Raw genomic sequence first — 27,921 nt, 5'->3', positions numbered from 1 at the left:
GCGGACCCCCCGCTTAGCCCATACCTGCAGGCGGTAGCAGGGCGGCCCGGGCACCCAGCGCGGCGGAGCCGCGGCCGCCTGGCGGGCCGCGCTCCTCCCCCTCCTGGTGGCGGGCGGCGCTAGGCCCCGGCGGCACCGAGGTTGCTATGGTGACGGGCGGTGCGAGGCCGCGAGGGGGTGCTGTGAACCGCTCTGGGTAGCGACCATCGTGGCGGTGCGTGTGGGGGTGAAACTGAAAGTGAAGGGCTCGGGCCGCGGTGAAGTGGGACTGAGTCGCTGGCTCCTTCCCGTGAGCGCCTGAGCCACCCCGGCCCGAGCATGTCGGATAGTTTCGGCCGAGCTCCAGGTGCTGACCGGGGCCGGGGCCGAGGAGGTGCCGCTCCCCTCAGCGGTGCGGGCGTGTCGAAGAGCGGCGGCGGGGCCTGCCTCGAGGGTAGCAGTTCCTACAGCTCGGGCTCGGCCGAGCAGAAGCACAAAACGGGCAGCTTCTTCCTGCAGCAAGAACCGTTGCGGCCTCCGAAGACGGCGCTGCTGGGCACCGGAAACGCAGGTACTGGCCGCTGTGCAGCAGCCCCCTCCCCGCCCTTCCGGAAGGCCCCCGGTGCCGAAAGTGTCGGGGAGCGGCCCCCTAAAGCCCGCTGCGCTCCCTTCCTTTGCGTGCACCGCCCTGCTCCTGCTTCGCTTGCTGCTCCGACACCTCCCCCCATTCCCTTCGCCGTCCTACTGAGAGTGGAGCCCCACCTCCCTCTGGCCTGGCCGCGAGGACGTGTCCTTTCTCCCACCCCCCACATTTAGGGGCTGAGAGGCCACCGTGGCCTGAGGGCCAGCGCTCCGCGCATCCCAGGCGCCCGCCTGGCTCCTCTCAGCACCGCATGGAGATGAGCCGCGTAGAGGGCCTGGCAACTGCACTTTTCCTTAGATGAGCGGTTATGTTTCAGGGCTATGGGCCTGTGCCCAAGTAAAGGTGTGATGTTGTGTTGCAGCCTGCTTGCAGCACCTCTCTGGCCGTCCCTCCCTTTCTCTGCCCACACATCTGTGTGTTTTATCCATTTGTTAATCTGACTGCAGATGGTCTCAGTCTTCCCCTTATTGAAGAACTCTTTAACTCTGGTCTAAAGGTTTGCCAAAAAATAAACCCAACCCAACAGTAACATAAAGCATTGTTTGTTGGTTAGCTTTTTCAGGTAGATATCAGATTCTGTTTTCAATAAATTTGGGAGCTAATCTGTAAAGACAGATTTGGAAAATGTGGTTTAAAAAACACTGTTTCATTGGATTTTTTTGCAAATGGTGTACGAGAACAATGATAGTTAAGTGTCTTTCAGGATTATGTTAAAAATTAGTGATGTCTTCCATTTATTGACCTTTAAAGTCTTGCCTTTGCATCTGAAATCTATGAAAAACCCACAAAAACAACAAGCATAACATAAGATTTACTAGTTTCTCAGGTTAGCTCTTTTAGAAAACATGTTTTCATGGGGGAGGAGAGGGCTCTCTCCACCTTTTATTTTTTTGGTTGCCTTCACGTGAACATTGTGTTTACTTTCTGCCATGTAGAAAGGCATCTAGAGTTTGCTAAAGTGAAAACTTTATCCATATTTAAGAAAAACAATAAACCAAATATATTTTATACTTTCAAGTATACTTCTATTATAAGTAAAAGTATATTTAAAGTCCAAGAAGTGATGTATTCTGTGTGTACTCTGTGTGAATACATGCTAATTTAGCAATTTCTAAGAAAAACTGTTAACAAAAACTTTGCAGAACACCTGCAACCGGCAAGGATTCCATCTGGATCACAAGATAAAGTTCCGGTCCAAAATCAGGAACTGAAAATGGCTGAAACTCAGGTGGCTGTGGCTCCTGTGGTAATGTCGAAGTTGTCTGTTAAAGCACCTGAGTTTTATCCACCAGGATACAACCAGAACTTCAATCCGAACTTCACAGTGAGTGATTATCTTCTCTCCTTAGTATATGCCAATTTACTTATATTCAAATTAACAATGTTTTCTCGAGATCTTGTGTATCAGATAACTCGCATGCTGTATTTGCCAAAGAGATTCCAAAAATTTGGATGATAACTTCCAGAGACACAGTCAGAATGTTAAGTGATGAGTGAATATTATGCTGTGTGTGAGAGCCTTTAGTGTGGGATATTTTGCTAAAGCTCACTGCAGATAACCACATTCCGTGTTGATTACACCCAACATCACAGTAAGCTGTCTTTTTGGTGACTGCCTCTGTTGTAGTTACATCTGCACTGCATTTTAAGTAAAAGCTTAGCTGCACTTTTATTCAGATTTCACAGGTTTTTGAAGCAAGCGTGGGTGAAAGCTTGAACTTTAGCTTTTCTGAGCACAGGCTTTTCCTTTCCTAAATTTACTGTGCCATGGGTATGATTGGCCATGACTGCCTAACTTTATGTACCATCACGTGTCTTTTAATTCCTTCAGTGATATTGTATCACCAAAGGGCAAAAAAGTAGGGTTGGGCTCATTCCTACCAGTTACCTACCCACATACCTAATAAGAAGTATATTTGCAGCCAGACTAAGGGTGATCTCGTGTCAATATTGTAGATGCATCATGTAATAAAAGTTGGTACTTCTTATTTTCTACTCCATTGTCTTCCATGTTACTGCTTCAGTAATTCTACTCCAGGGAAGATCTATGTGAATTCTTGTAATATCCTTTTGTTATGCAAGCAAACTCTGGTACTATATATAAATAGGTGAAAACTATTACTTCTACAGATACAGTCAAGTGATAATAAACAATTATACTGAAACAAATAGATTTTGAATAACTTACAGAAAAATACTTGATTTGAATGCTAAACTTGGTGGTTTGGTGTTTTGAAGTTTTTTCCTCACCAGTAAAATCAATGTTATCTGGATGTTACCAGCTTTGCCAGCTTACTAAATAAAATCACTGTCCTGGATAATACAAGCCCATAGCCAATATACAACTGTTGACAAATGCCAATACGAACATGCTTCAGTGAATGGATAATCTAGGGGAAAAATAACTACTTTTCCCCAGTACATTACATGTTTTCTATAAAAAAAGAAAAAATGCCATTTGGAATGGCATGTGTGTGCATACGTATAATTACAAAGTTTTGAGGCCAGCAATGTTGCTTTTCAGCTGTTTTGCAAAAACACACAAGCGCATGGGAATTCCTGGTTGCTATGTTGTAGGAATATGCTATGAATATAAATGACTCATCTGTTAATGAAATAACTCTTAAAATGTTAAAACCTAGAACATTTATTTGGAAGTATGTTGCAGGGACCCTAATCTAATCAGAGTATACTAAGCATAGAATACTGATGTTTCAGACTTGTTAGTCCTTCACTATTACAAAATTTGGTTGTTTTGTGTTTTTTTTTTTTTACTTTAATGTCTGAATTAATTTCATAAATTGGGCTCAATTGCAATAAAAATAAGAAATTTAGCACACTTTACTATTACATAGATTTTCACCATGAGTTTTAAAATTTGAATCAAAACAAAGTTTTGAGAAACTTCTGTTTTTCTGACTTATAAATGAAAGATAAATATTAATTCTAATGTTCCCTTGAATTTTTAGATCTGAAAACTCACATTGTTTTTGCTGTTTATTAAGCATTTATTGTTTTAGAAATAATGTGTTGATTCCTTGTTTGATTGTACATTACTGTAATTACTATGTGTGTCTATAGAACACTTGATTATTAGATTAGTTAATCTCCAGTTAGTTCCGATACTCAAAACTATCAGTTACCTGTGAAGATACTTTAAGGGGTACAGCATACAAGGCATACTAGAATTTTCAGAAAAACTTTATCAGGACTTTGGGGAGGAAAGACTTCTGTGGGATTCTGTTTGCATACAGCTGTCCATCCCATATGAAGTTGTGGATGTCTGCAGTAGAATTGGTGACTAGATTTAGGTTTGGATTGCCAGTAGGAAATGTCAGACTTGTTCTCTGGCATGGGTATATGAGAAGAATATGGCTGTCACTCCATTAGAAAGGCATAATGTTCTCACTTCATAGTTTTAGGAGTGAGATTTGTATTATCTTAGGTGGAATCTCCCCCCCATGCCTTTTTTTTTTTTCTCTCCTCTCCTCTTCAACTAATTTCCAAAAGGAGGCTAAGCAGCCTCAGCAGTGGGTGTTATACTTTTAGCCAAGCATGAGGGTGCCACTTAACCTCGTACAACATGAAAACATGAATAGGTGATTTTGTATGTGCAACAGTCTTTGTACTTAATTTTGCAATAACTTTATTGTAAACTTGTTGAGTACGTATAATCTGAAGGAAAAAAAAACCCAACTTGTTCCTAAGAAGTCTGAAGAAATCAAATCAATGATAAATTATTGGTGACTAAGTTCCGAAGTGGAAATGTTGTGAATACTTCTCAGGTATAAGAAAGTGGTAATTAGTGCACATACTGAAACAGAGCCTGAGAGCAGATTTGGCTCATGGATCTTTTCTGTAGACTTTCTGGTTTTTATCTTTATGTAAATTAGAGGGATTTTAGTACCTACTTAGCCTTTTCATTGTTATGTCTTTAAACTCGTGAACTGACTCTTAGTAGGAGAGGCAAATCTGTTACCTTTAAGTTAGTGACTCTTGCGTTTTTGTTGTGAATAATCCAGGACCCAGTCCTATAGCTATCAAACATAAAGGAGAAGGATTAGGCAGTGTTGGCTTGACTTAGAAATCATTGAAATTAATGGAAAATTTCTAGTTGACTTTCATGGCTTTGAATCATAAATTTGTAATGAATGTGTAAACTTATAGCCTCCTGTTAGCCAACTACTGTTTAAAAATAACCAAGAGGAATTTGCTTTACTTTCCCTTAGTTGATACAGTATGTGGTGCTGTCTTCTCTGTTAAATCTTGAAATCTGTCAATGAGAAATGCAAGTAGTTTTTGTCTAGAAGTTACTGGGCTAAATTTAATTAGTTTTTAAAGCATCGAGTGTTACTAATTTAGTAATATATAACATATAATGTTTGAATTATTAATTTTTCTCTCCTATTTGTTCTGTTCCCTGGCATAGTTACTAAAACCTACACTGCCTTTGGAGTAGCATATTTAGTATAGGTAGATGAATGTGGTGCTGAGTTCAGCCTCTTAATTACAAAATGGGAAGAGGAGTATGAATACAGGGACACCGATATACCAAATGGGATTGGAGACCTTTCCAAAACAAGGACATTTTCCTCCAAGATTGAATTTTTATCAGGTGAGGATGAGAGGAAGATACCTTCCTCTCTGCTGAATGAGGATCTCATAACAACCTGATGGCTGTCAGAAAGAGCAGCTTCTTTTGCTAGCTACAACAATTGCATCCCCTGTAACCTGGCTGGAGAATTTTCAAACAACCTGTTTGAAGAGATGCGAGTTCTGCTGTATGTGACTAAGCTGCAGTTGTTGCACAATAATGTGGAATAAAATAGTTTAGGTTTATCGTACAGAACTCTTACTGGGCTATTTGAAATTGCCTAGTAAAAGTTGATTTCCTTTAGAGAAATAGAATATTTAGCAAGTTAGAGAGGCCTGTTAGCTTTTATTCTTTGGCTTTATAAGCTCCAAACTGTTAGAATCGTAGAATACTTTAGGTTGGAAAGGACCTCTGAAGTTCCTTTGGTCCAATCCCCAACTCAAAGCAAAACCAACTTGGATCAGGTTGTTGAAGGCTTTATCCTTATGACTAGTAACAATTTGCCACCATTTCCTTAAACCCATATTTTTTTTCCTATTTCCGGTGGGCCACGCTAAGTAACTTTGTCTTCAGTATTATTCACTGGGTAAATATTCTACTTAATTAAACATCATAAGAAATCTTTCTAGTTTTGCTATATTGATGTGCCCCCCATTAGCTTAAGTTGTGTACACTTATGACATGGGTCTTAGTTTTGGAAAATCTGCTTTTTTCCCCACACATTCTTCACAGGTCATGAAATTAATGTCAATACTTGATTTTCAGCAATGTGTATCTGCCTTTCTCCACAGTTCATATCCAGGGCTTTTATCTTTCACAGATCCATGTTGTTTCACAGTAGAGGAGAGAGTGAGGCATTTTGAAGACGGAAAGTAAAGGATATCCCCCTCATTAAGGGAGGGATGGTGGGGAGAGGGAGAATATAATTATAAACCATATCAATGTATTTATGTCCACTCAGTAAAGAAAAAGTGTTTTATAATTTTTAGTTTAATTTTTCATTACAGTACATATATTTTAAACCTTTTTCTTGTTAAACAGTAGATCAGTTGAGAATTCTGATATCCTGTATGTTACCCTTATGTCTTGAATCACTAATTATAAGTCAGTTCTTTAGCAATCCCTCTTCGGGCTCCTGCTTACACTTCTGAGATCTCATGAGAGATACTTTTCACAATCTTTTGTATAGTGTGACAAAGTGAATTATTTGTACTGTGTTATTACTAGTTACATCACAAAGTATGTTGCTTCCTATGCTATTCCTCTCATATACTAGCATTGTAATCATCCAGAACAGCATTGACTTTAGAGACTGTTACATACATTCATTTTTGAATGGACAAAATTAGCAGCCTTCTGTTCCATCAGCAGGAGCATAAACATTGATGAAGTGGTATTGTTCTAGCTCCTCCTTTCTTTAGGGAGCAGGTGTGTTTACTGTCTGGTTTTTAACCTCAGTAACTGCAAATTAATGCAATACCTTTTGAATAGTTTCATTTCATGCCTTGTAGTCTTTCTTTCATTGCCAAGAGATGCAAATTTGCTGACTTCAGAAGATTGGTTTTCCTGGCTATACTTTCTACATGGGAACACTACACTCTATTTATTGTATTTCTGTAATTTCTCCCCCTCCTGCATATTTTGGAGCACTTTCGCGCTCTATGTAAGCTCAAAATATTTTGTTTCCAATTTTCAATTATTTTTCCTTCTACAGTTCATATCTGCAGCACAGTTTGTGTTTGCATTAGGAATGGGTGTTGGGCCTCAGTTTGGTAGTTTTATTTTTAACAGGTATACTTACTTGTTCCTTTTGTTAGTTAATCTTACACCCAACTTGGCAAACTGATTTCTTTTTAATCTGTTTTTTTCAATGTGTTTTGCTGGGAGACCCTAATCTCTATAAAAACATGTTACCTAGTTCTTAAGATGATAGGACTACTGGAGCTTTCTGATGCATTGAGGTCTATGCTCTCTAAAAATGTTGAAGTGAACTGTGTAATAAAGATCACTATCAAGTATGCAGAGCATCAGGAGTTACTCAAGATTAAGGTCTATATGGTTACTTCTGGAGATAGTAAGTGTAACAACTTTATTTTAGGTTCCTTTTAAATAGCTGGTATATTCTTTCACTGCTATAGGATTCTTCCTTTGAAGATGGATATGATGGCTATCTGACTTTGTCAGAATATGTACAAGACTTCCTAAATCACCTCACCGAGCAACCAGGTTGTTTTGAAACTGAAATAGAGCAGTTTGCTGAAACACTGAATGCCTGGGTCACTGCAGATGAAGCTTTACAAGAACTCGTTGAACTCATCTATCAGCAGGTAGCCTGGGTATTCTGTCTTATAACATGGATGTTATGCCTCTGTTACCTAATGTCCAAGATATGCACACTAGTATTATTTGTTATATTGTTGTACCTACATAGTATTTTAATGGTTTGATTTTTTTTCTTTTTAGACTGAAACATATAGGGAAAGATTTTTCTCAATAAACTGAAATGATAGCTCAAGTGTGGGATACTTGGCTGGTTGATAAATTTCCTCGATTTACTCTGTTTCCTTTGCTGTGTATTTGAATCTCCCAGATAACATACTAGAGTTGAAATTATAGCAGTTAATTAAAGGAGTTATATTTGAATTGCTGGATTTATATAGTAGACTGAAGAAACTCTTAAGCAATGTCAGTTGTACATTTTTATTCTATCCTACAAAAAATTCTTCATAATACTTAGATATTTTTCATTCCTTGGTATTTAAAAAAAAAGTTTATACCTACTGTACACATCACCCTTTGGGAAATGCTCTTTTACTGACAGGCTTTGTTCTTCATTTGGAATATAGCTATTTCAGAACAGCATAATTGGAGGAAAGGAAAGCTCATCTGATGGTAACTAGGTCCAGTCCCATTGATGGCCATGGAAATGAGGACAGAGACCTTGAGCTGAACTCTGTACTAATTGGGGGAGCCATTGGAAAGAACAGCTTAATATGTGTTGCTTAGCAAATGAGCTGCTGTTACTGTCTTCTGGGCTTGCTGCAGAGCATGAAGTCACACTTGTGCTTGCTATTTATTATATTAGGTGTCGCTCACTTTCCTGTGTTGGTTGCTTTCAAATTCTACCTTGAAGAATGCAAACTCTTATTCACCTTTTAAGTGTAGATACTTGCTGAATATTTTAATCTGGGGTATGTAGAACCTGTGTGACTGGTTGGTCATTTTACAGAACTGTAGAGTCTCAAGTTTCTTATTATGATACAGAATTGATGCACATTTAATTCAGAACAGTGTAGTTAGATGTTAAGATTACCTGTGCTGTGTTTGGCAGTATAATTTTCCCATCCTTTATTTGAATACATGGAGGATAGTTAAAAAAAGATGAAAATATTCCATATAACTTTATTGGAAGAAAAAAAGAGAAATTTATATTTGAAGAGATATATGAAGAGATATATATATATATATATATATATGAAGAGATATATTTGAACATATATGAAGAGAAACTTCATATATGTTAAATTGACTCATTTAATGTAAGTCTTTAATATTGCCTCTTCCTCTCTCCCGCTATTTAAAAACAAGTCCAGTGTTAGGGTTGGCTGTGCCTTCCTTAACTGAGAAGCATTGAGTGTTATCAGTCTGAAATATAACAGTTTTATGTGAAAAAGAAAACTTAGCTCAGTGCAAAATGCTGTCCTAGTATCCAAAAGCATATGATCTTAGCTTTGTTGTATGTTAGGATATGATAGTGTTTGAGTGTAAGTTAACTATGCTTATTATTCTTCTGTCTTGAGCTTCTGCTCGAGTATTTGTTTACTCATCCTGGTTTATCACAAAACTTCAATTAAAATTGCTGAAGTGTATTTATAAGCATCTGCTTCAGTGATGTTAATTTAACCCAACTGAGCAGATTTACAGATGCTAGGTTTGTGAAGGAGACTAAAATGAAGGAAACCCAAGTCCTGTACAGTCTTCCCTTCATCTGTGTATCAGGTATCTTAGCCTGTCTATAAGAATTAATTATCTATTTCCCTCTGTTTTTCCTAATCCATTTATGTCTCGACAGAGTGAAGTGCCAGTTCTCTTGTTTTCCAAAAGCTGAACACTCTGACTTCATGGCTTAAGAATCTTGACTGTTGTCTAGTAAATACAGTGGATTATTGCTGTTACAGCAACTAAAATTTCTCAAGATACATATTGGTAGACTAGCCTTCGTGCTTAGATTGTGACTTTTTTTTGAGTCGGAGATAAACTGGGATTACCATCAACAATAATTCAGGGAAGACATTATTGCACTATAATGGTTGGTTAATAAGATTATGTGGTTTTCTTTGGTCTCTGTGTGCTATGCCAGGTCATAATACCCGAAATTGAATTGTTTCAGTATTTGATGCAACCACAAATACAGACCAACTAATTGGGAAGATAATGGTTTAAAAGAATACAGATGAGGTCTGAAGAAGTTGTGGGTTTTGGTTGTGTGGTGTTTTGGTGGTGTCTTTTTGTTTTTGTTTGTTTGTTTTGTGGTATTTTTGGTTGGTGGGTTTTTTTGTTTGTTTGGTTGTTGTGGTTTTGGGGGTTTTTTGTTTGTTTGGGGTTGTTTTTTTTTTTGAAAGAGAAGTGTAATTAAAGTGATGTATTTTGCCTTATAAAAAGGGGGGCACCTCTTCTAGTTCAAGCAACTTGATAGAACCAAAGCACCAAAAAGCTCGTTAGCTATTTCACATGCCTCTTACTGGAAACTAAAGTCAATTTGACTATCTTAAGTAATTAAATTTGTTGTATCTTCCAAAGATACCTCAGTTCTTTCCAGCAACGTAGTACACATAGTACAGTTACATTGAGTGCATATTTTCCTCTGCCTGTAGAAGGTAATTAGCTATAATGCATTGACATGCTAATGGAAAGATGCTTTTTTCAAACACGTTAGAAGCAGAAGCATGCAAGCACGTCTATAGTGCTGATAGATGATCAAGATGTAAAAGGAATGTTCAAAGATGATAAAGCCATATGAGAAGTTTAATGAATTCTTAGTATCCCTAGGTTTTTTTTGGCAGAGCTGATTGAGTTACTTAGACCAGAACCTCTTTTCACCAAAGCTGTATCTGAGAAATAATCTCAAATTCAAGTGTTAGAAGAGAGTTCAAAACAAATGAACAGTAATAAATTGTCAAAATAAGGGGATGTTCTGCTTTAAGTTCTAAGAGAGGTTGTGTAGACATTAATGAATTCCCGATTACTTTTTTTTCTACCTCTTAAAATGTTCAAGTATCAGATTTAAAGCAAAATATTTTTCAGACAGTGTATAACTTATGTTGTGGAATTTTGTTGCCACCACCTGTTTTTAGATGATAAAAGTATAAATGTTCAACAGTAACAGGATTTGGTTTTTTTTAAAAAAAAAAAAAAAAAAAAAAAAAAACCAAAAAACAAGACCCATCAAGAGCTATTAACTGTAATGATACAGTTTTAACATCTGATTCAGGAGTTTGCTATTCTGTAGCTTTCTGGAGCATGTACAGGAAAAAGTATTTATCTTTACTTGCCATGTTCTTGTACTCTTTCCCTGGGCATTCACTATTGCCAAAAATAGATTCTGGGATAAATAGCTCTTAGGCTGAATGAAGGTGACTTATTTATTTTGTTTTAATGCATTCATCACTCCTTGAGAGAGTGCGTGTCCTTGAAAAAGTGTCTTAATGTCCACTGTTAATTTTTTTGTATAAACAGTTTGTAAGTGACTTTCAGACACTCTTTGGTTGTAGGTCACAATGGTGAAGTAGAGTTGAGGACACACATAATGGTGGTTGTTTTCTTAAAGCCACAGAATCACATAATGAACTTTCACGTGCTGAAACGCATATAGCAAAGTGATGAGATACAAAAATTGCATGACAAATAGCAATTATTAATCTTCTGCTCTTCAGTTGTCTAATCAACTGTTGTTAAACACAGTTTTTCAAAAAGTTTTTAAAGATATTTCCTGATAGACTAATCATGAGTTTTATGAATAATTTATTTTTCCACTTTTATTTTCGAAGGCCACATCTGTTCCAAATTTTTCCTACATGGGAGCACGGCTGTGTAACTATCTATCTCACCATCTAACCATTAGCCCACAAAGTGGGAACTTCCGACAGTTGTTACTTCAAAGGTCAGTATCAGCATGTCATTTTAAGCCAGTTACTTTCTCGGGTTAAGTGTCTTCCTCTTTTGTATGTAACTCTTAACATAGCATGTAAAGAGGCACGTATTTAAAATATAAGTTTAGATTGAGGATTATTAAAGCACAGGTACATACTGGATATCAAATATAAAAATATTTTAAAATATTTTTATATTTTTAATATCAAAATAGGACTCCATTCAGGGTTCTGTAGGCTCTTTTGAACTGAGTATATTAGACTGATCCCAAATTACAGGGTAAATTTGAAAGCTAGTCAACTTTAAAAGTATACTAAATGCACATATATGTACTGTCCTTGTCCTTTGACTCTTGCAGGACTTATTTCATTGTGGTTTTTCTTTAATTACTTTTCTGGTTGGAGTTGCTGTGTAAGGTTTCTTCATTGATTGGCTAACTGACTTTACACCTATGAAGTAGATGCATAAAATCCAGAAGGATAATTTTTTTCAGTTACTACAGAATTTGGAGGCTTACAGTTTAATAATGATTAGACTTCATAGTTGACAAAAATGCAACATTTTTAAATGGATGTATTTCCTTTTAAATCTTACTGTATTACATTTGAAGGAGTAGTACGCTTTAATACTTCAGAATTCTTTAGAAATTAGCCTTTTTTTCTTTAAGGAGTTTGGGCTTTCTAAGCTTCAGACTTGCTTCTTATTTTAAAAGTTTCACTTAGTCCACCTATGTTTAGGAGCAAAGGCATGATAAACTTAAAAGATTATCAAAATGCATTGCTGTTAATCGGGAGCAGTACCTTATGGAGAAGCTGACTTTCTTCTCTTCTCCCCCCCCCCCCCCCCCCCCCCATCAGGCAGATGATAGCCTTTTTTGCCTTCAAAATTATCACTTTTACCTTGTGTTTTTTTAACTGTTTGTTACTTGAACAATACCATGAAGGAAATCCCTGTTAATGTTGGATTATCTGATTCCTGATTTTAAAGCCAACCCAATAGATAACAGTCCTTTTAGCATCCTGAAGCCATAAATTTAAAGTTGCTTATGTTTTTATTGCTAATATGGATGGAATGGGGGGGGGGGGGGGGAAGAGATAAACAAGCTAACGATATGAATACAGAGAACTCCTGTTTCTCAGCCCAAGTTTCTACTTCAAATTTTTTATTTCAACTCCTTAGATTTTTTTTTCAGTTTCTCAGGTATTTCTTAATCTATTACATAACCATTTACAATACATTGGAGGTTGTCTTGCTTTCCTTTTTATTTCAAATATTTTTTAATTGTTTTTTAACTGCTATATAAACTTGTATATTTTTGACACAGTTGTTGAATACTAGAAAATTACCTCACTGCCATGTTATCTTAATCCTCAGTATTTGCATTTATATTTAAATTATGCATCGCTGCCACTTTAAATGGTGGGATAAAGACTTTATCGAATAAGTGTAAAGGCATCTAAGACTATGTGGGCAGCACCCTGAAAGGGGGAAAAAGTCTTTCAGAGTATACCTACTTTATTTCTGTTGATGTTTGGCTGCCTGTGTTAAACTCCCAGGACCCATATTCTAATATATAAACTGTGTAACTGTCTTCTAGTGTTTACATGTTGTAATTTGCTCTATTTAATTTTGCTGTCTCTGATATCTCAGTGCTTGAAAACAGTCATGCAATCATATGTATTCATCTAGAAGGACAAAAAACCACATTGTCTTTGTGAAGTCCTCTCATTTCCTTCACAAATCATGCTTCCCAGCATTCAGCATTTAACAGTTTCAATGCAGTTCATAAGTTCTTAGCATTCTGTTAAATAGATAGCATGTTATATATGTTGGGATTGTCGTAGTTTAGCCCCAGCTGGCAGCTAAGCACCACGCAGCCGCTCGCTCACTCCCCCCGGTGGGATAGGGGAGAGAATCGGAAGAGCAAAAGTAAGAAAACTCGTGGGTTGAGATAAGAACAGTTTAATAATTGGAACAAAATAATAGTAATAATGAATTGTAATGAGAAGGAAAACAACAAGAGAGAGAGAGAGAGGAACAATACCCAAGGGAGGGGAAAAAAAAAAATAAAAATGATACAACTGCTCACCACCCACTGACTGACGCCCAGCCAGTCCCCGAGCAGCGATCGCTACCCCCTGGCCAACTCCCCCCAGTTTATATACTGGGCATGACATCATATGGTATGGAATAGCTCTTTGGGCAGTTTGGATCAACTATCCTGGCTGTGCCCCCTCCCAGCTTCTTCTGCACCTGGCAGAGCAGGGGAAGCTGGAAAAGTCCTTGACCAATGTAAACGCCACTTAGCAACAGCCAAAACATCAGCATGTTATCACTATTATTCTCATACTAAATCCAAACCACAGCACTATACCAGCTACTAGGAAGAAAATTAACTCTATCCCAGCCGAAACCAGGACAGGGATGTCTACAGATTATATGATTTTTGTTTTAATGTTTTCAGGTGTCGAACAGAATATGAAAGCAGAGATGAAGCTACCAAAGGAGATGAGACTACTCGAAAACAATTTCATGCCTTTGTGCTGTTTTTAGCTGAACTTTACCTTAACCTAGAGGTAAGAAGGAAGTTGCATGTCAGGTGGTTCTTCGTTAATTTTTTTGTTGTGTTTAGGTAAACACTGAAATGGAATATCATTTGAGGTGTGATTTGTGTTGTGTTGGGGTTTTTTGGGGGGCGGGTTGTTGTTGGTTGGTTGTTTTTAAAGGGAGAGGGGAATAAAGTAAAAGAACTTTAGAACATTTCATTATAATGTGTGTCCAAGAAACAGATAAACAAAAAAGGACAAGATTGTCAGAAGAGAAACATATAAAGATTAAAAAAAAAAAAGTGTAAGAGTTCATAAAAAGAACCAACCATAAACCAACTTTGGAATTAAGCTTTTGGTATTTTCTTTTGATTTGGAAAACCCCCAGATGACTACACTTAATCAACATAGGAAATGTTACAACCTAGCAGAAGATTAGGTTCAATAACCCATGTAATTCAGTATTCGGCCACTAATAGTGTTGTCTGACAAACGGAGTTTGTTACCCGGTGTGCAGCATCCAATATCACACACAGAGCTGAGAGGTCAGTTTATTCCAAGTTTTGCACAAGACCGGGTGCTAGGTGGTAACTCCACAAAACTAGCACACTGATTGTTCGAACAGGTACAATATTTATACAGTTTAGTTATACATATGCATAAGCAACTACATAAAACAGTTTCTTATTGGTCTACATTTCCGTACCTTACTCTTAAAGCCACAGTGCTACTTTAATGTTCTACGCATGCTCAGAGGTGAGGGGTCTCTGCTTGGGCCAGGGTCTCCGGCTCAAGGGGTGTGACTTCTAGTATTATAATGAGGACAGTTTGCGCAAGGGTGCTTCTTATCACACCTCTACTAATGAGGTCAGATTGTTGTAACCATGTCTCATTCAGCTCACATATTTCTTCCGGATGTGTTTCACTCCCAAGGACAGTAATTCTTGATTAGACGTTCCACGTTCCAGTATGAATCCCCCTTATCAGCTTTATGTGTGCCTCGGCCTTCCACCAGCTCTAGTGTACCTCTCACATCTGAATCTTCCTACATAGCTGTATAATACTGAATTTTAATTGACTATGTTTAATTGACTACAATAGGAGCTATTATCAAATGCTTGAGGAAGGCCTGGGAATCTTCAAAATGAGCAATTAAAAATGCAGATCTTTAAAGATATTTCTTCTGAAGGTTGAGTCCTTGGCTTATGCGTGAAGCATGAAATCTTGTATTTAGATAAGTTTTTTGTATCCAATATGTACAAAAAAGTGTATGTACACATAAAAATTCTTTCACTCTTATACCTGTGAGTTCAGTAAGTTCACTAACTGCTGTAGTGTCCTTAAAAATATACTTTTGACTGGATTATTTCAATGGTTTGATTTAAGCAGACACTATAAAAATGTTCTGTTGGCATGAGGAAAGAAAATAATTCTGACTCTTCCATTACTGTTTATAAGTGGGCCTTGAAAACTGCTTTTCACTTGCTAGAAGTAAAAAGGAAGCTTTCCAAAGGGTTTGGGGGAGGGGGAGTTGCCCAGTTTGGTGGAGTATACCATTTATTTTTAAACCATTTTCTATAATTTTTAAATATATAGAGTGCCTTCTAGAAGTAAGCTACTCTACGGCTGTAGAGAATGCAAAACCTAGGATGGAAAAGAACATGGGATTCTGAGAATTTGGGATGATGTGGACCACTTGCCAGGCATTTTGCAGCTTTTCTTAGCAATTTATTAGCAAAGAAACAAAATGCTAGACAAGTATTGTTATGTATATGTCAGAATTGTAAGGATACTACTCAAAGTCTGTGTTCTAGAATAGTTACAGTATTTGGCATATTCTTCCAACTGAAGAGCTCAACTATGTTAATACCAAAACAAATCATACAGCATTAGAGAGAGAAAATGTGACTAAATTAATTTCTAAAACTTAAGTCTTTTAAATGTGGTTTGTTGGTTTTTTTGTTGTTTTTTTTTAATATATTTTGCAGATTAAAGGAACAAAGGGACAGGTAACGCGAGCAGAAATTCTTCAAGAAGGCCTTCGGGAATTACTAAATGCGCTCTTCTCTAATCCTGTGGATAATAATTTGATATGTGCAGTGAAACTGCTGAAGGTGAGACAGTAGTTTTAAAAGAAGGAAAAAAAATAGTTTGTTTTGGTTTTTTTTTAAATATATCATCATAGTCCTGAATGAAAGAGGGAAGCTCATGAGCACTGCTTGTTTATATAATTATATGTAGATCATAATATATTTTAAATACAAATACTAAGATACTTTGGGTTTTTTCTTCTTGAGTTTTTTTTATCTGGGATAAGTAAAAATAGAGTACATGACAGCTGACAGTGGAAAGTGAGGAAAACAAGATATGGTCATATATGGTTCCTGCTGGTGAACTGGGGGGGGGTTGGGGGGGAAGGAAGAAAAGAATCAAGTGAAAGCCTATTTTTTTGTGCCACAGGCTAGAATGGATTCCTGGGCCACAGGTTCAAGATCCAGGCTAACAGAGGTAGCCACATCACACAATTCCTTCTGTAGGTCGGTACTATAGTATGTGGTTAACAGTTCTAATTAAATGAAGTAATATGGAGAGGTTTCTAATTATGGGTAATTAAAAATTCAGAATTTATTAGGTAAAATGAGGGAGGGAGTGTTTCATCTCTTAATCAGCATGAGCATTATTGGAGTTAAGCAACTGTCTGTCATTCTTGGATGTCCAGCTCCTATGCTTCCATGCCCTGAGAATGCTTTAACTGGATGCCTCAAAAAAAAAAACAATGCATAAAGTCAGTGGGTTGTGCTTCTGGAACACATAAAGTGTAGGTGAACAGTGTCTTATGAAAGTATTTCTTGTCAGAAAGATGAGAATTTTTGCATATCTAAATGAAGTGCTTGAAGATTGGGAAGAGAAAGTGGAGAGGCTTTGGATAATGGGAAGAGTGTTTTTTCAAAAAGCCTTACTAGACAAGGAAAGGTATGCAGGGAGCATTATGTTTCTTTTTGAGACGATGGATGTACCTTTGTACCTTTGGGAGCAGTGGAGGAAACAGAACTGCAAATGAGGAAATATTTCTGGGGTTTTATGCATTACATCCTTAGTGGAGCCAGCTTTACGTTGTTTTTTTTTTAGTACTATTATGAAATTGAGCATACAAAAAAGCAACGTACTACTATAAAAGTAAAATGTGAGGCCATTTGTGTACATATAAGAGCAGTAGAACTGAAGCCAAGGTGCGAAGGAGTAAGCAATCCCTTTAGCTCTCCTTTTGCCACTTCTGGTGTGGGAGAAAACTGTAACCAACTTGAATGAATTGTGGGGTTTTGGGTATGTTCTCTGTTCTGAAGGACACTCAGCAGTTAGGGTTTATCACTTGAGGGTTGTTTTTTGTTTTGTTTTGGTTGGTTGTTTGGGGTTTTTTTTGCAGCAAAAGGTTCTTTATATCAGTTATTTCCTACTGTATTGTCTGCATCATTACTACTGTAGAAATCTATGTATTTATCTTTCATGATGAAAACAAACCTCTTTACTCTTAAGTTTTACTTTTTCTTAAAAAAACTGTTAGCCTCTATGCAGGGAGAAACATTTATCTCCACTAGCCATGGTTATAGTTGGGAAAACACAGTTTATTTTAGGAATTAAGGTTAAAAGCTAAACAGTATTTTTGTGGAGTTTTGTTTCTGGTTTTTGTGGTTGGTTGGTTTGTTTTTCCTTTCTTCCCCCTTCCTCTCACTCTATAATTTTTTCAGATTCTTCTATCTTGAATTCCAATTCTGAGAGCTTATTTTAATATTGTAAATAAAGAACAGGCAAGAGAGGTTTTACATCCTCCAATTTAAACCCTTCAAAGTTTGGATGTTTAAGCAGGTTGCTTCATAGCAAGTGTGAGGTTGCTCAAGGAGCATATTCACTCCTGCAGTCAATCCTTATGTTGAAAGTGCTTCCCTGAGGCAAGGCCCACTGAAGGACCTTTCAAAAAGACAGTACACAAAACAGGAAGCTTTCCAGTGCTGCTGTGTTTTCCGATTGTTCTCCAAAGAAGATTGGAGGGCTCGCTATTTCTGTGAATATTCACAGAAATATTTATTCGGCTTCAGTGTCCATTCCAGAATAAAAGACATTTTTTGTGGGGTTTTTTTGTTTTGTTTTTATGTGGTGTGGTTTTGGTGTTTTGTTTTGTTTTTTGTTGTTGTTTTTTAAATGTAAGTATTTTCTGATGTCTCAAAGTATCTACAAATGTTAGAGTGTATCTGTAGATAGATTGGGCTACCTCATGAAACCTTGGTTTTGCTACTGAAGCAATAAATGTCTCCTGTTGTCTTTTCCATTTAATATAGTGATAGATACAGGTTTTTCACCTGTTTGCTTTGCAATATGTTTATTTTTAATTCAGCCTTCTTGGTGCTATTATCTAATTGCCTAGGATCAAGGTAGGACGGCAGTAGAAAACTGGGAATTCCAAACAAGTGCTAAGATGCTTGCTTTTATCTTTGGATTTTATTCCTTTGTATCATCAGGTGCCATTCCAAGCATTTTGGATCCTGTAATAGTTACGCCGAGTAGATGAGGAATTGCTATTAACTTTTATCATAGTGGCAAACTAATTTTTCCTAGTTTAACTCTTATCTCCTACTGTGCAATTATTGGGCAATGAAGTACCTATTCTTAACAGAAAAGGCTTTCATCCACAGCAGTTCTAGACTGTCTGCTGACAAAGTGCTCTCAGCAGCAGCTTCAGTCTCACAGATTTTTATGTATTAAAACTCAGGTTGGCTTGGTCAGATAATTCTTGGCTCCTCTTATACACAGATGAAATTCTCTGGCATGTCTGATGCTAGGTATGTTGACTGAAGTCTTTCTAAAGCTTACTAACCTATTGTCATTCTCAGGTAAGCCTATGGCATCATCTGCAAAAATATGGTCTCTTTTTTTCATAGCATGTACTTAAAGCAATTAAGATCTGACAAATGCTGTCAGTCCTTTCAAACAGAATTCAGAATGTTGCAATATTTCTGTGTCAACGTGACCCAAGTAACAATATGGTCAAATGCAATCTCTGTGTCCCACTGATGTGCAACTTGAGAAAGATGAAGAAGTGTAACAATTTTTCACAAGAAATCACTGCAATATTAAAAAAAATTGTTATATTTATGCATTTTGTTGTAATGTGACTGTTTCACAGTGTAATTAAATCGCTGGAGAGTTGTTTCAAAATCATGTTTCAAGACTGAAAGGAGGGAAGTGGCTGTGAACTTGTAGGCAACATAAACATTGGACATGAGTTACCATACTGTCTGTAGTCTAAAATAAACTATTTACAAGGTGTATTAATCTATTTAGCAAAAAGATGTAGGCAATTGGGAGCTTCAGCCCTCAGGTAGTTGCACAATGCATCTAAATGTTATGGATTGTTACAGAATCTCTTCTGTTGACAGTTTATTAAAGTTTTGTAGTTTTCTTTAAAAAAAAAAAAACCACACAACAAAAAAACCCAAAACAAAAAAACCCCAAACAAAAAAAACACTAATCCCTTGTCTCTAGTTGACAGGTTCAGTTTTAGAAGATGCCTGGAAAGAAAAAGGAAAGAATGATATGGAGGAAATGATTCAGAGAATTGAGAATGTTGTGTTGGATGCAAACTGTAGCAGGTGAGAAGATAAATTTATGTGCGCTGTTCTGTTTTTATATTAAACAGAACACCCTAAAAATCTTCAAGAATAATGAACATGTCCAAAACATTACCTTAAAAACTTTTATTTATGAAAAATAAGGTGATTGGGTCACTTCCTATGTAAAAAAAAAAAAAAGTATTTTTCAATTGGGGGGGGTGGGGGGGTGGTGGTGTTTGTTTCATTTTTTTGTTTTGGCTTTGTTTTTTATATTTTACTAGAGATGCATGTTCCACTTAATGAGATGGGGGTGGTTTTTTGGGTTTGTTTGTTTTGTTTTGTTTTTGTTTTTTAAAACCTTTAGGTGTTGAAATCTCCCTTAAGTGCTTTAGGCTCTAAAAGCATGTATAAATACAATAGTGGCGATATCTCATAGTTTATACTTTTAAATCTGAATTTAACAGTATTAAATATATACAAATCACTGTAAATGTAAAGGCAAAATGGAATATGCTTTGTGTGTGTGTGTCTTTTCTGGAGAGCATACCTTTTTGTCAGGGTCTTAGAGCAGTCTGGAAGAAAATGAGTGGTTGGCTAATGTATTCTGCTTCTCAATTTGCAATCAGCTGCATGCATGAGGTTATCTGATTCTGCTGTACTTCATCCTCAGCTTCTTCCAAACTTAGTAAAAACCTACGGAGGGTTCAGACCCTGTGACCTGACCTCTTGCCATGTGGAGGGAGGACAGCAGGTAGCTGGCAGCATCTGTTGGTTGTAATTTAGCTGCCTCCCAGGGAAGATGAGGAAAATCTTGCTTCAGGAACCAGAGAAAATTGATAGCGGAAGCCGAGGCTTCAAAGACACAGAAGCCACAGACTTATTTTAATAGAGAAAACAACTGAAGATTTTATTTATTTATTTAGTCCTTAATGAGACTCTTCACCATGGACTTGCTTAAAAGAAGAAAGCAATTTCTCTTATTTTCAGGATTAAATGGGTGGTGGTATCTAGTGTATTGGAGACATTACTTCTCGCTGTTGACTGCAAAATTTCAGTGTGATAAAGTGAGCTAAAGTTAGGAGCATAAATTACATGCTTAAAATACAATTTGAAGATCATCCCCGTTTTTCCCAGTACTATCCTTTTATCAGAAAAGGGTTTGTACCTCAACTTGTGCTGCACGTTTGGTACCTTGATAAAAACTATAGCAATTTCTGCTTCATATGGGCTCCTTACCACAGAGGAAGTGGAGAGAGTGAGTGTCTCATAATTGACACATAAAGCATCTAGACTTGCAGGGGAAAAAAAGTAACTCAAAATTATCTGGAGACTGGAACAAACTTTGTCCTTTTTAGAGCTTGGGGAGGGGGGTGGATTTAACTATCTAGTATTTGCAAGATGAGAGAAGCCAAATTTCTTGCTTAGCACAAAACATTCTAACTTTTGTGGTGCTTCTCTTTATTTCAGAGATGTGAAACATATGCTTCTGAAACTAGTAGAATTACGATCAAGTAACTGGGGTAGAGTTCATGGAACTTCTCCGCATACAGAAGCTACCCCTGAAAATGACCCAAACTATTTTATGGTAAGAATGTACAGACACTTCAGTTCCTTAATTTAATGTGAATTTAACTTGATTCATAGACAATCACATTGCTGAAAGCTACAAACAGCTGTCTCTCTGAACGCATATAACTTACTGTATAACTTTATTCTTAGAATGAGCCAACATTTTACACTTCTGATGGTGTTCCTTTCACTGCAGCAGATCCAGGTATGTCACAAGCTTAGTATACCTGTCTTCTCAATCTTTAAAAAGTTGTAATTAAGTGTATGTGCTGTTGAAGTACATAAAGTTGTTCTTCAAACGTCTGAAACTCGTACAACTTAAAATAAAATTATGCCTGAATTCCTGACTTTAACACATGCCTTATTCTGCATTAAAAGAAGGTAAATATTTGAAATGGAGAATATATTTGAGTTCATATAGTTCAGAAGAATTTGTGCCATAGTCCTCAGCACTTGGTCTCTCTAGAAAGCCAGAAATCTTCAAGGAGTTTTTTGTTTGTCCATTGTTAGTAGCAAAAGGGTTTGTTTCTTCCTTGGTTTCTTTGTTTTCTATAATCTGAGTGTAATATGACATGACATCATTTGAGGTAAAGACATCTGTGACTACCTTTACAGTTCTCTGGGAAGATAGGTATCATTCTTAAAGGTTGATTGATGTCCTGAGAAAACACTGTAGGAGGAGATTTTCTATAATGTGTTTCATGCCATTTATGGTTTAATTAAATAGGCTACTTTCAAACTGTATAGATGTATGTTAATTTAGAGGACTAGTCTTATATATTACTTGGTCTCATTTTTACTATGCCAGATTACCAAGAAAAATACCAAGAGCTGCTTGAAAGAGAGGATTTGTTTCCAGATTATGAAGAAAATGGAACAGATTTATCAGGACCTGGCGATCAGTATGTTTTCTTTTTGAGTGATAGTGTGGTTTGTTTGGGTTTTTTTTAACACTAGTTATTTTTACTGCAGACTTAGGAATCCAATCTTGACAAAAATGAAACTAAATAATATTATGTAGCTCTGCAATGGAAGTTATGTATTTGTTCAGGTGTAAGTTGGTTTGTAATCACACAAGTTTGAAACAAATTTTATATTTATCCAACTGAGTAGGGCAATTAAATTTCAGATATTTTTGCACACGTACAAACATACTCTCTTCTGCATTTAAAAAAAAAAAATTTGCAAGCAAAATGAAGCACCAGACCTTCAGGTGTTGGTGGTGAGGCAACCTGAATTCATTTGACTGATGCATATACGCATCCCAGCTAGAGACGATTACAAAATTTTCAGAGTCTTTCAAAGGGAGAAGGTTGTTAAGTTTCTCTCCTCAGGATAGGTAGTATTCCCTTAATTAAATGGCTATTCAGTATTCCTGTAGAACAAGAAAAGCAACCTAATGGCAAAAAGGGAAGCAATAGATGGAAATATGGTCTGACTTTCTGACACTGGTTTATAAGAATTTGATAGGAAACCAGTAAAAGAAATATAGTCTAAAATAAATTGCTCTGAGCTTTGTACTCATCTGGTTGAAGGAGGACTTTCAGATCGTGATTTGATACCCAAGAACACTTTCGGTGGTGTGTTTGTATGATAAGAGTGCTGGTCTGGATTGATATTTTTGTTAGTAAATTAGAAAACTTTTAGATGGCACCTGGCTGAGAGGAGTTGCAGGAACTTTGCAAGATAAATTGGAGATGTCATCAGAAATCAACAAGCTCATACTGTGGAAAAAACTACCCTCGTGAACTGCTCTGCTTAGAACAAATTAAATGCAAAATGGAGACAGACAGCAGTTAAACACAGCAAATCTGAAGAGTGACATGTGGAAGACTGAGGGAACCTTCTTTGTTGAAGGCTTAAGAAAAGCTTAGACAAATCTATCCTGATCCTCTGTCAGCTATTTCTCATGACTGACATCAGGGAGAAGGGTTCTATGTTGAGTTCCTTCTTAAGTCTATGCTCCTACAGGAAAGGAGGAACAAATAAAATAAATATGTAGACCGCTTCTTTAATGCGCAATGCTCAAGAAAAAATACTTTCCTTATTACACGTTTCTGTGGCACTTACTGTGGTTTTGTGCAAAACACACCATTTATGGCCTCTGTGCAGATGAGATGTGCGGATTCCCTTGTTTGGAACTAAGGCACAGAAGGTGATAAACTGGGCACCTGAAACTAATGCACACTTTTTGAGTCAATAGCTGCTGACTTTCTTTAAGGCTGTTTAGAATTATATACACTGTCGTGTTCAAGCTACAATTACCTTGTCCTAGTTTACAGTGATGAACACTCCAGTTGGACCTAGAGAAGCCAAGGAACACTCAAGTTACTTCCTAATAACTGTGGGGAGAGAGAAAAAGCTGGAATGATGCCCATCACTTCCCAGCTTTATTTTGAAACTCTATCATAGTCTCCACTCCATGCAATACTTACTGTCATTAATGGGATCCAGTCTCTTCTGTGACCTAAATAAGACAGATCTTTTCCGAGAGACCGGTTACCATATAATAAAAGGTAATATAGTGCAGATGCAATAGGGAGGTGAATTAAGGTTGCCTTCTTTTATATATCAACAAATAGGAGTGCAGGTTTTCTATATAAATGCATTCTTTGACTAGTGTGCAACCAAGACAGTTGATGCAGTATTTGAACTAGGATGCTAACCAACCAAAATTATGCTAATATGATGCTAATTATGTTTTTTCTAAATACATCAGTGCAAATGCATTATTAAATTTTGGGAAGCTTGGATTGCATTATTGCATTTTCTATCATCTCAGGAACTATTTCTGTCCGTGGACAGCATAAGATGATCTAAAATGGTGACAAATGCTGTAGCAATTTGTACATATCTATGCTGCTTTGAGGTTTCTGTTTGTTTTCCTAGTACCCATAATTTTTTTTCTTCTTCGTCCCCTTTTAGTAAATGTCATAGTTAACCACTATTTATAAAGCTCTGTTTTATTCTTGACATCTACATAAATATTTCACCTACTTACTGTTTCTGAAAATCTGTAGATAAACTTAATATTTTTGGTGACTTTTTAAATTTTTTTTTTTAGGTATTTTGATGACCTTGATGACAAGATGGATCCAGAAATTGAAGAAGCATATGAAAAATTCTGTCTAGAATCAGAACATAAGAGAAAACAGTGAGATGTTACACATTAATGTTAGTTTATTAAGCCAGTTTAGGGATGGTTAGAATACAGGGGGACACAAAATATTTGTACCAAAATAAGGAACTTGAGTTTCTCCAAGTACTAAAGTTATACAATTTCCATTTTGTTTAACAGAATTTGCCAAAAATTGTAAACTTATGCCCTGTAACTTAAAATGTTGTGTATATATCATAGTTTATTTTATGTACAGGTGTATGAACAATGTTTTGGCTGCAATAAAAATGATTTTGAAATTATCATAATTGAAATTAAAATTTAACGGGGAACTGTCCCATAAAACTTCCCTTGAGGGAGAAAGGGGAAGAATAACTTGATCTAAATTTAATTGCTTGCTTGCTTGTTTTGGTATATATTGGGATTTACTCATCATCTTTGCCATATACAAGATATCTGGGTTTTGTTTTGTTTGGTTTTTTGCTAAGGAGAGTATGATCCAAATACGGTTATTTTTTTGATCCAAATACGGATTCTTTTTTCTGTAGATCACAATCGTGAGAAGTGGTTTGTGAAGGGGTTTTTTGTGGGGAGTTTTTTGTTTTGTTTTGGTTGGGGGGTTTTTTGTTGGTTTGTTTTTTGGTGTTTTTGGGTTTTTTTCCTTCCTCTTCCAAAACACATATGAGTGAGGTCTGGACTCTTTTTCCTGGAATAAACATGTTATATGTTGATATGTGAAAAAGCAAGCAGTATTTTGGAATTCAGGTGCTTTAAGATCTTTGGTTCACATAAGCTTATTCTCAACTTTTACAAGCAAAAACTATCCTTTAATTTGTTGTGTTCTTTGAGACTGTATGAATATAGTTATGTTTTAACCCCTTGCTTCTCCAAGAGTATGTGCAGTGCTTGATATATTTTTTTTTTAATGTATCCAACGTTTGACCCAGTTACAAGCAACCCTTGTAACTTTCTCCATTCTTCTAATTTTATGTAGGTTGATTTTAATTTTGTAGTTGGAGCAAATTCATATATTTCATGTGTGTTAACATTCGGAACCCAACTGCTCTTTTTTGACCCCTTATAATCATGTTAGTTTTCCTAGGATGCTCCACTGTTGCTGTTGCCAAACTCAGTTGTACTTCTTCCTGTTACCTGTTATTGGTTAGACTGAGTAGAACCCCTTACCAAAAACAAATGGGAAATATTTCCCAAAAGGTAGCTACTATAAAGAACACATGTTGTAAATATGCATGTAAATAATTCTGTTAATATTTCACTGTTATTTGTTTGGTTAAATAACTTGTGCATCTGCTAACAGAGTGAGCACTCAAATGTTTTCTGGATGTTTATTTAACATACTCATTTAGGTTAGAGTTCTGGAAAATAAAAGTTAACTAGCTTTGTTTCCTTTGGTATAACTTCACTACCTTGTCTTTTTGCCTTTTTTTTGTCCTCCTTCTATTTCCCCTTCACCTAACACTCCTTTTTTTTTCTTTAAAGTACAGAGTTGGAGAGAGGAATATCTTTTAATACTCACTGGAAAAATAAAATTTATCAAAGGCAATATGGTCATAAGAACTATATTAGCATTTCAAAGTCTAGACTAAAATCCAGAAACTGGAAAAGTTAAAATTAAATCAGATTATTTTCACACACACACATTCTCTAACGTTGAGCATATTTTTCATGCAAAACTTCTAATCCAAATACTGGTCAGACTTCCTGATGACTTTACAAGCAGATGTCTTGTGGAAAACATATTTACTCAAAACTTAAAGCCTCAAGGAACAAGCATTCATGTATGCATTATAGTAAAGTAATACTGTCTTCAAGGGCTCCGCTTTACATGGTTTAGTTTTGCATCTTTTGTAGTGTGTCCTTTTTCCTGTAAAGTAGCTGTCAGACTCAGATGTATATACCTTCTCAGCTTGTGGAGACAGCATGCCTTACATGCAGGTAGGAAATATGCCAAGTCATCCTGTACAAAAATGTTGGGACCTAGGAGTTGTATATATGAAGCAATTTAGATCAAGGTTTGCAAAATAAGCTTTGTCCTTCACCAGAAATACTGGAAAATCATCAAGTGAGACTTTTGTTCAAAGTAGTGGAGAAGTTTGTGGTCTCTCTACGTATGAAGCTTCATAAGAGCTTTAAGTCTGTACTGCAGTAGGGAAAAATTGATTTTTAACTCTGTCCTACTGAGTAAGGAAGACAGGATAATCTTTGCCTTAAATGTTTAACAATCTGTCCTACTTGTCTTAAATCTCACAGGAGTCTAATACAAATTAGTGATGGTGGAATGAGATGTGACAACAAAAGAAAGCTGCAGGTTTCACACTACCATAATAGCTCTTTGCTGCTTGTCTGGCCTTTTTTAACTGCTGCTAGTTCTCCGTATGATAGAGATGAGTCTGGAGAGTTTTAAAGATCATTTCACCTGAATTTTAGCATTTAAAAATGTCAAGTGCACTGTGTAAAAGTGTCTTTCATCTACAAGTTTCTGAATAATACCTTGCAGATAAACAACCCTTTAAAAAATTTATTTTCTTTGTGGCATAATGTAAGCCAGTGAAGGCACAGAAGCATGGAAAGTAAACTTTAGGGGAGAAGCGAAGCAAACTTCTTTAGCATTGGTTCTGAAAAGAAACATCCTCTGCATTCAAATTCTGGCACATGACCAAGCATCACACATCAGAAAAAGTAGGCACAAGATTTGGCACTCTTGACAAATCAATTGTGATTTAACAAAAATGTTTAGTATTTGAAAATCACACTTCACTTAAAATAATTTCAAACCAGGCTACAAGAGGTGCTGCTTTGCATGTGCTGTGCTTTTGAATGAGAGTTACATATTCAGAAATGAAGTCAGGTTTTTTTTCTGAGTAATTTCTTTTCAAATCTGTTAAGATCTTCTTGCTATTGGCCTACTTTTTTTTTTTGGGGGGGGGGGGGAAGACGGTCACTGGGTTTTTGAATGTTGGTTTTAGGTGTAATTGTAGCACTACAGAAGGAAGCAAGACTGGCTCAGCTATGTCAAGTATCACAAATCATACATAGCTGGGGAAGACGGTCACTGGGTTTTTGAATGTTGGTTTTAGGTGTAATTGTAGCACTACAGAAGGAAGCAAGACTGGCTCAGCTATGTCAAGTATCACAAATCATACATAGCTGGGTGTTTTGTTTTTTTTTACAATAGAATAATCTGTTACGGCACTGGGTATTAGTGGTGCTCAGTCTGATTTGTAATAGTCATTTTTATTTCTCGCTGGGACAGTACTTCGTTATCATGTTCTGCCTTTCCTTCCTACTGCACAAAACTCATTCAATTAGTGATGGTTCAAGTTTGCAACTTCTCTCTGACTCAATTATAGTTCTAATCATCCAGTTTATGCCTGTGGATCATAGTAGTTGATACAGGAACAGAAAATGACATTCTGGCTAAAAGTCAGGGAAGATACTGCACTGTTTGCACTCTGTGAATTGCTGATTTGCCACCTCTACTGCAGCCTATGTGACCTACTTCCACAGCTCCTATGCTGAGGGTTCCAACCATAGCAGTGACGTTGCCAGCAACATACAATGCATCTTCCATAAATAATAAAAAGTAATAAAGCAGAGAAGTACCATTATTTGTATTTTTTGATGATAAAATACAAATACTTCAAAACTCAGCCAGGACTAGAATGTGTATTTCTGAAACCTAGTCCAGCCCTATA

General features: G+C 36.7%; 1 protein-coding gene across 1 annotated transcript; it reads left to right on the top strand.

Annotated features, from left to right (window-relative positions):
• Positions 1-173: 173 nt before the first annotated feature.
• PAIP1 (poly(A) binding protein interacting protein 1) lies at positions 174-24,799 on the top strand. Its single transcript, XM_072858861.1, has 11 exons — positions 174-550; positions 1,765-1,946; positions 7,355-7,543; positions 11,264-11,376; positions 13,831-13,942; positions 15,901-16,026; positions 19,451-19,557; positions 20,986-21,103; positions 21,238-21,292; positions 21,896-21,989; positions 24,152-24,799. The coding sequence occupies exons 1-11, from the start codon at positions 319-321 to the stop codon at positions 24,243-24,245; spliced, it is 1,422 nt and encodes a 473-aa protein (XP_072714962.1). The 5' UTR covers positions 174-318; the 3' UTR covers positions 24,246-24,799.
• Positions 24,800-27,921: the final 3,122 nt, after the last annotated feature.

Source organism: Ciconia boyciana, chromosome 4 (genome assembly GCF_034638445.1).
Source record: "Ciconia boyciana chromosome 4, ASM3463844v1, whole genome shotgun sequence".
Lineage (NCBI taxonomy): Eukaryota > Metazoa > Chordata > Aves > Ciconiiformes > Ciconiidae > Ciconia > Ciconia boyciana.
This window is presented reverse-complemented; position numbering and strand designations above follow the sequence as displayed.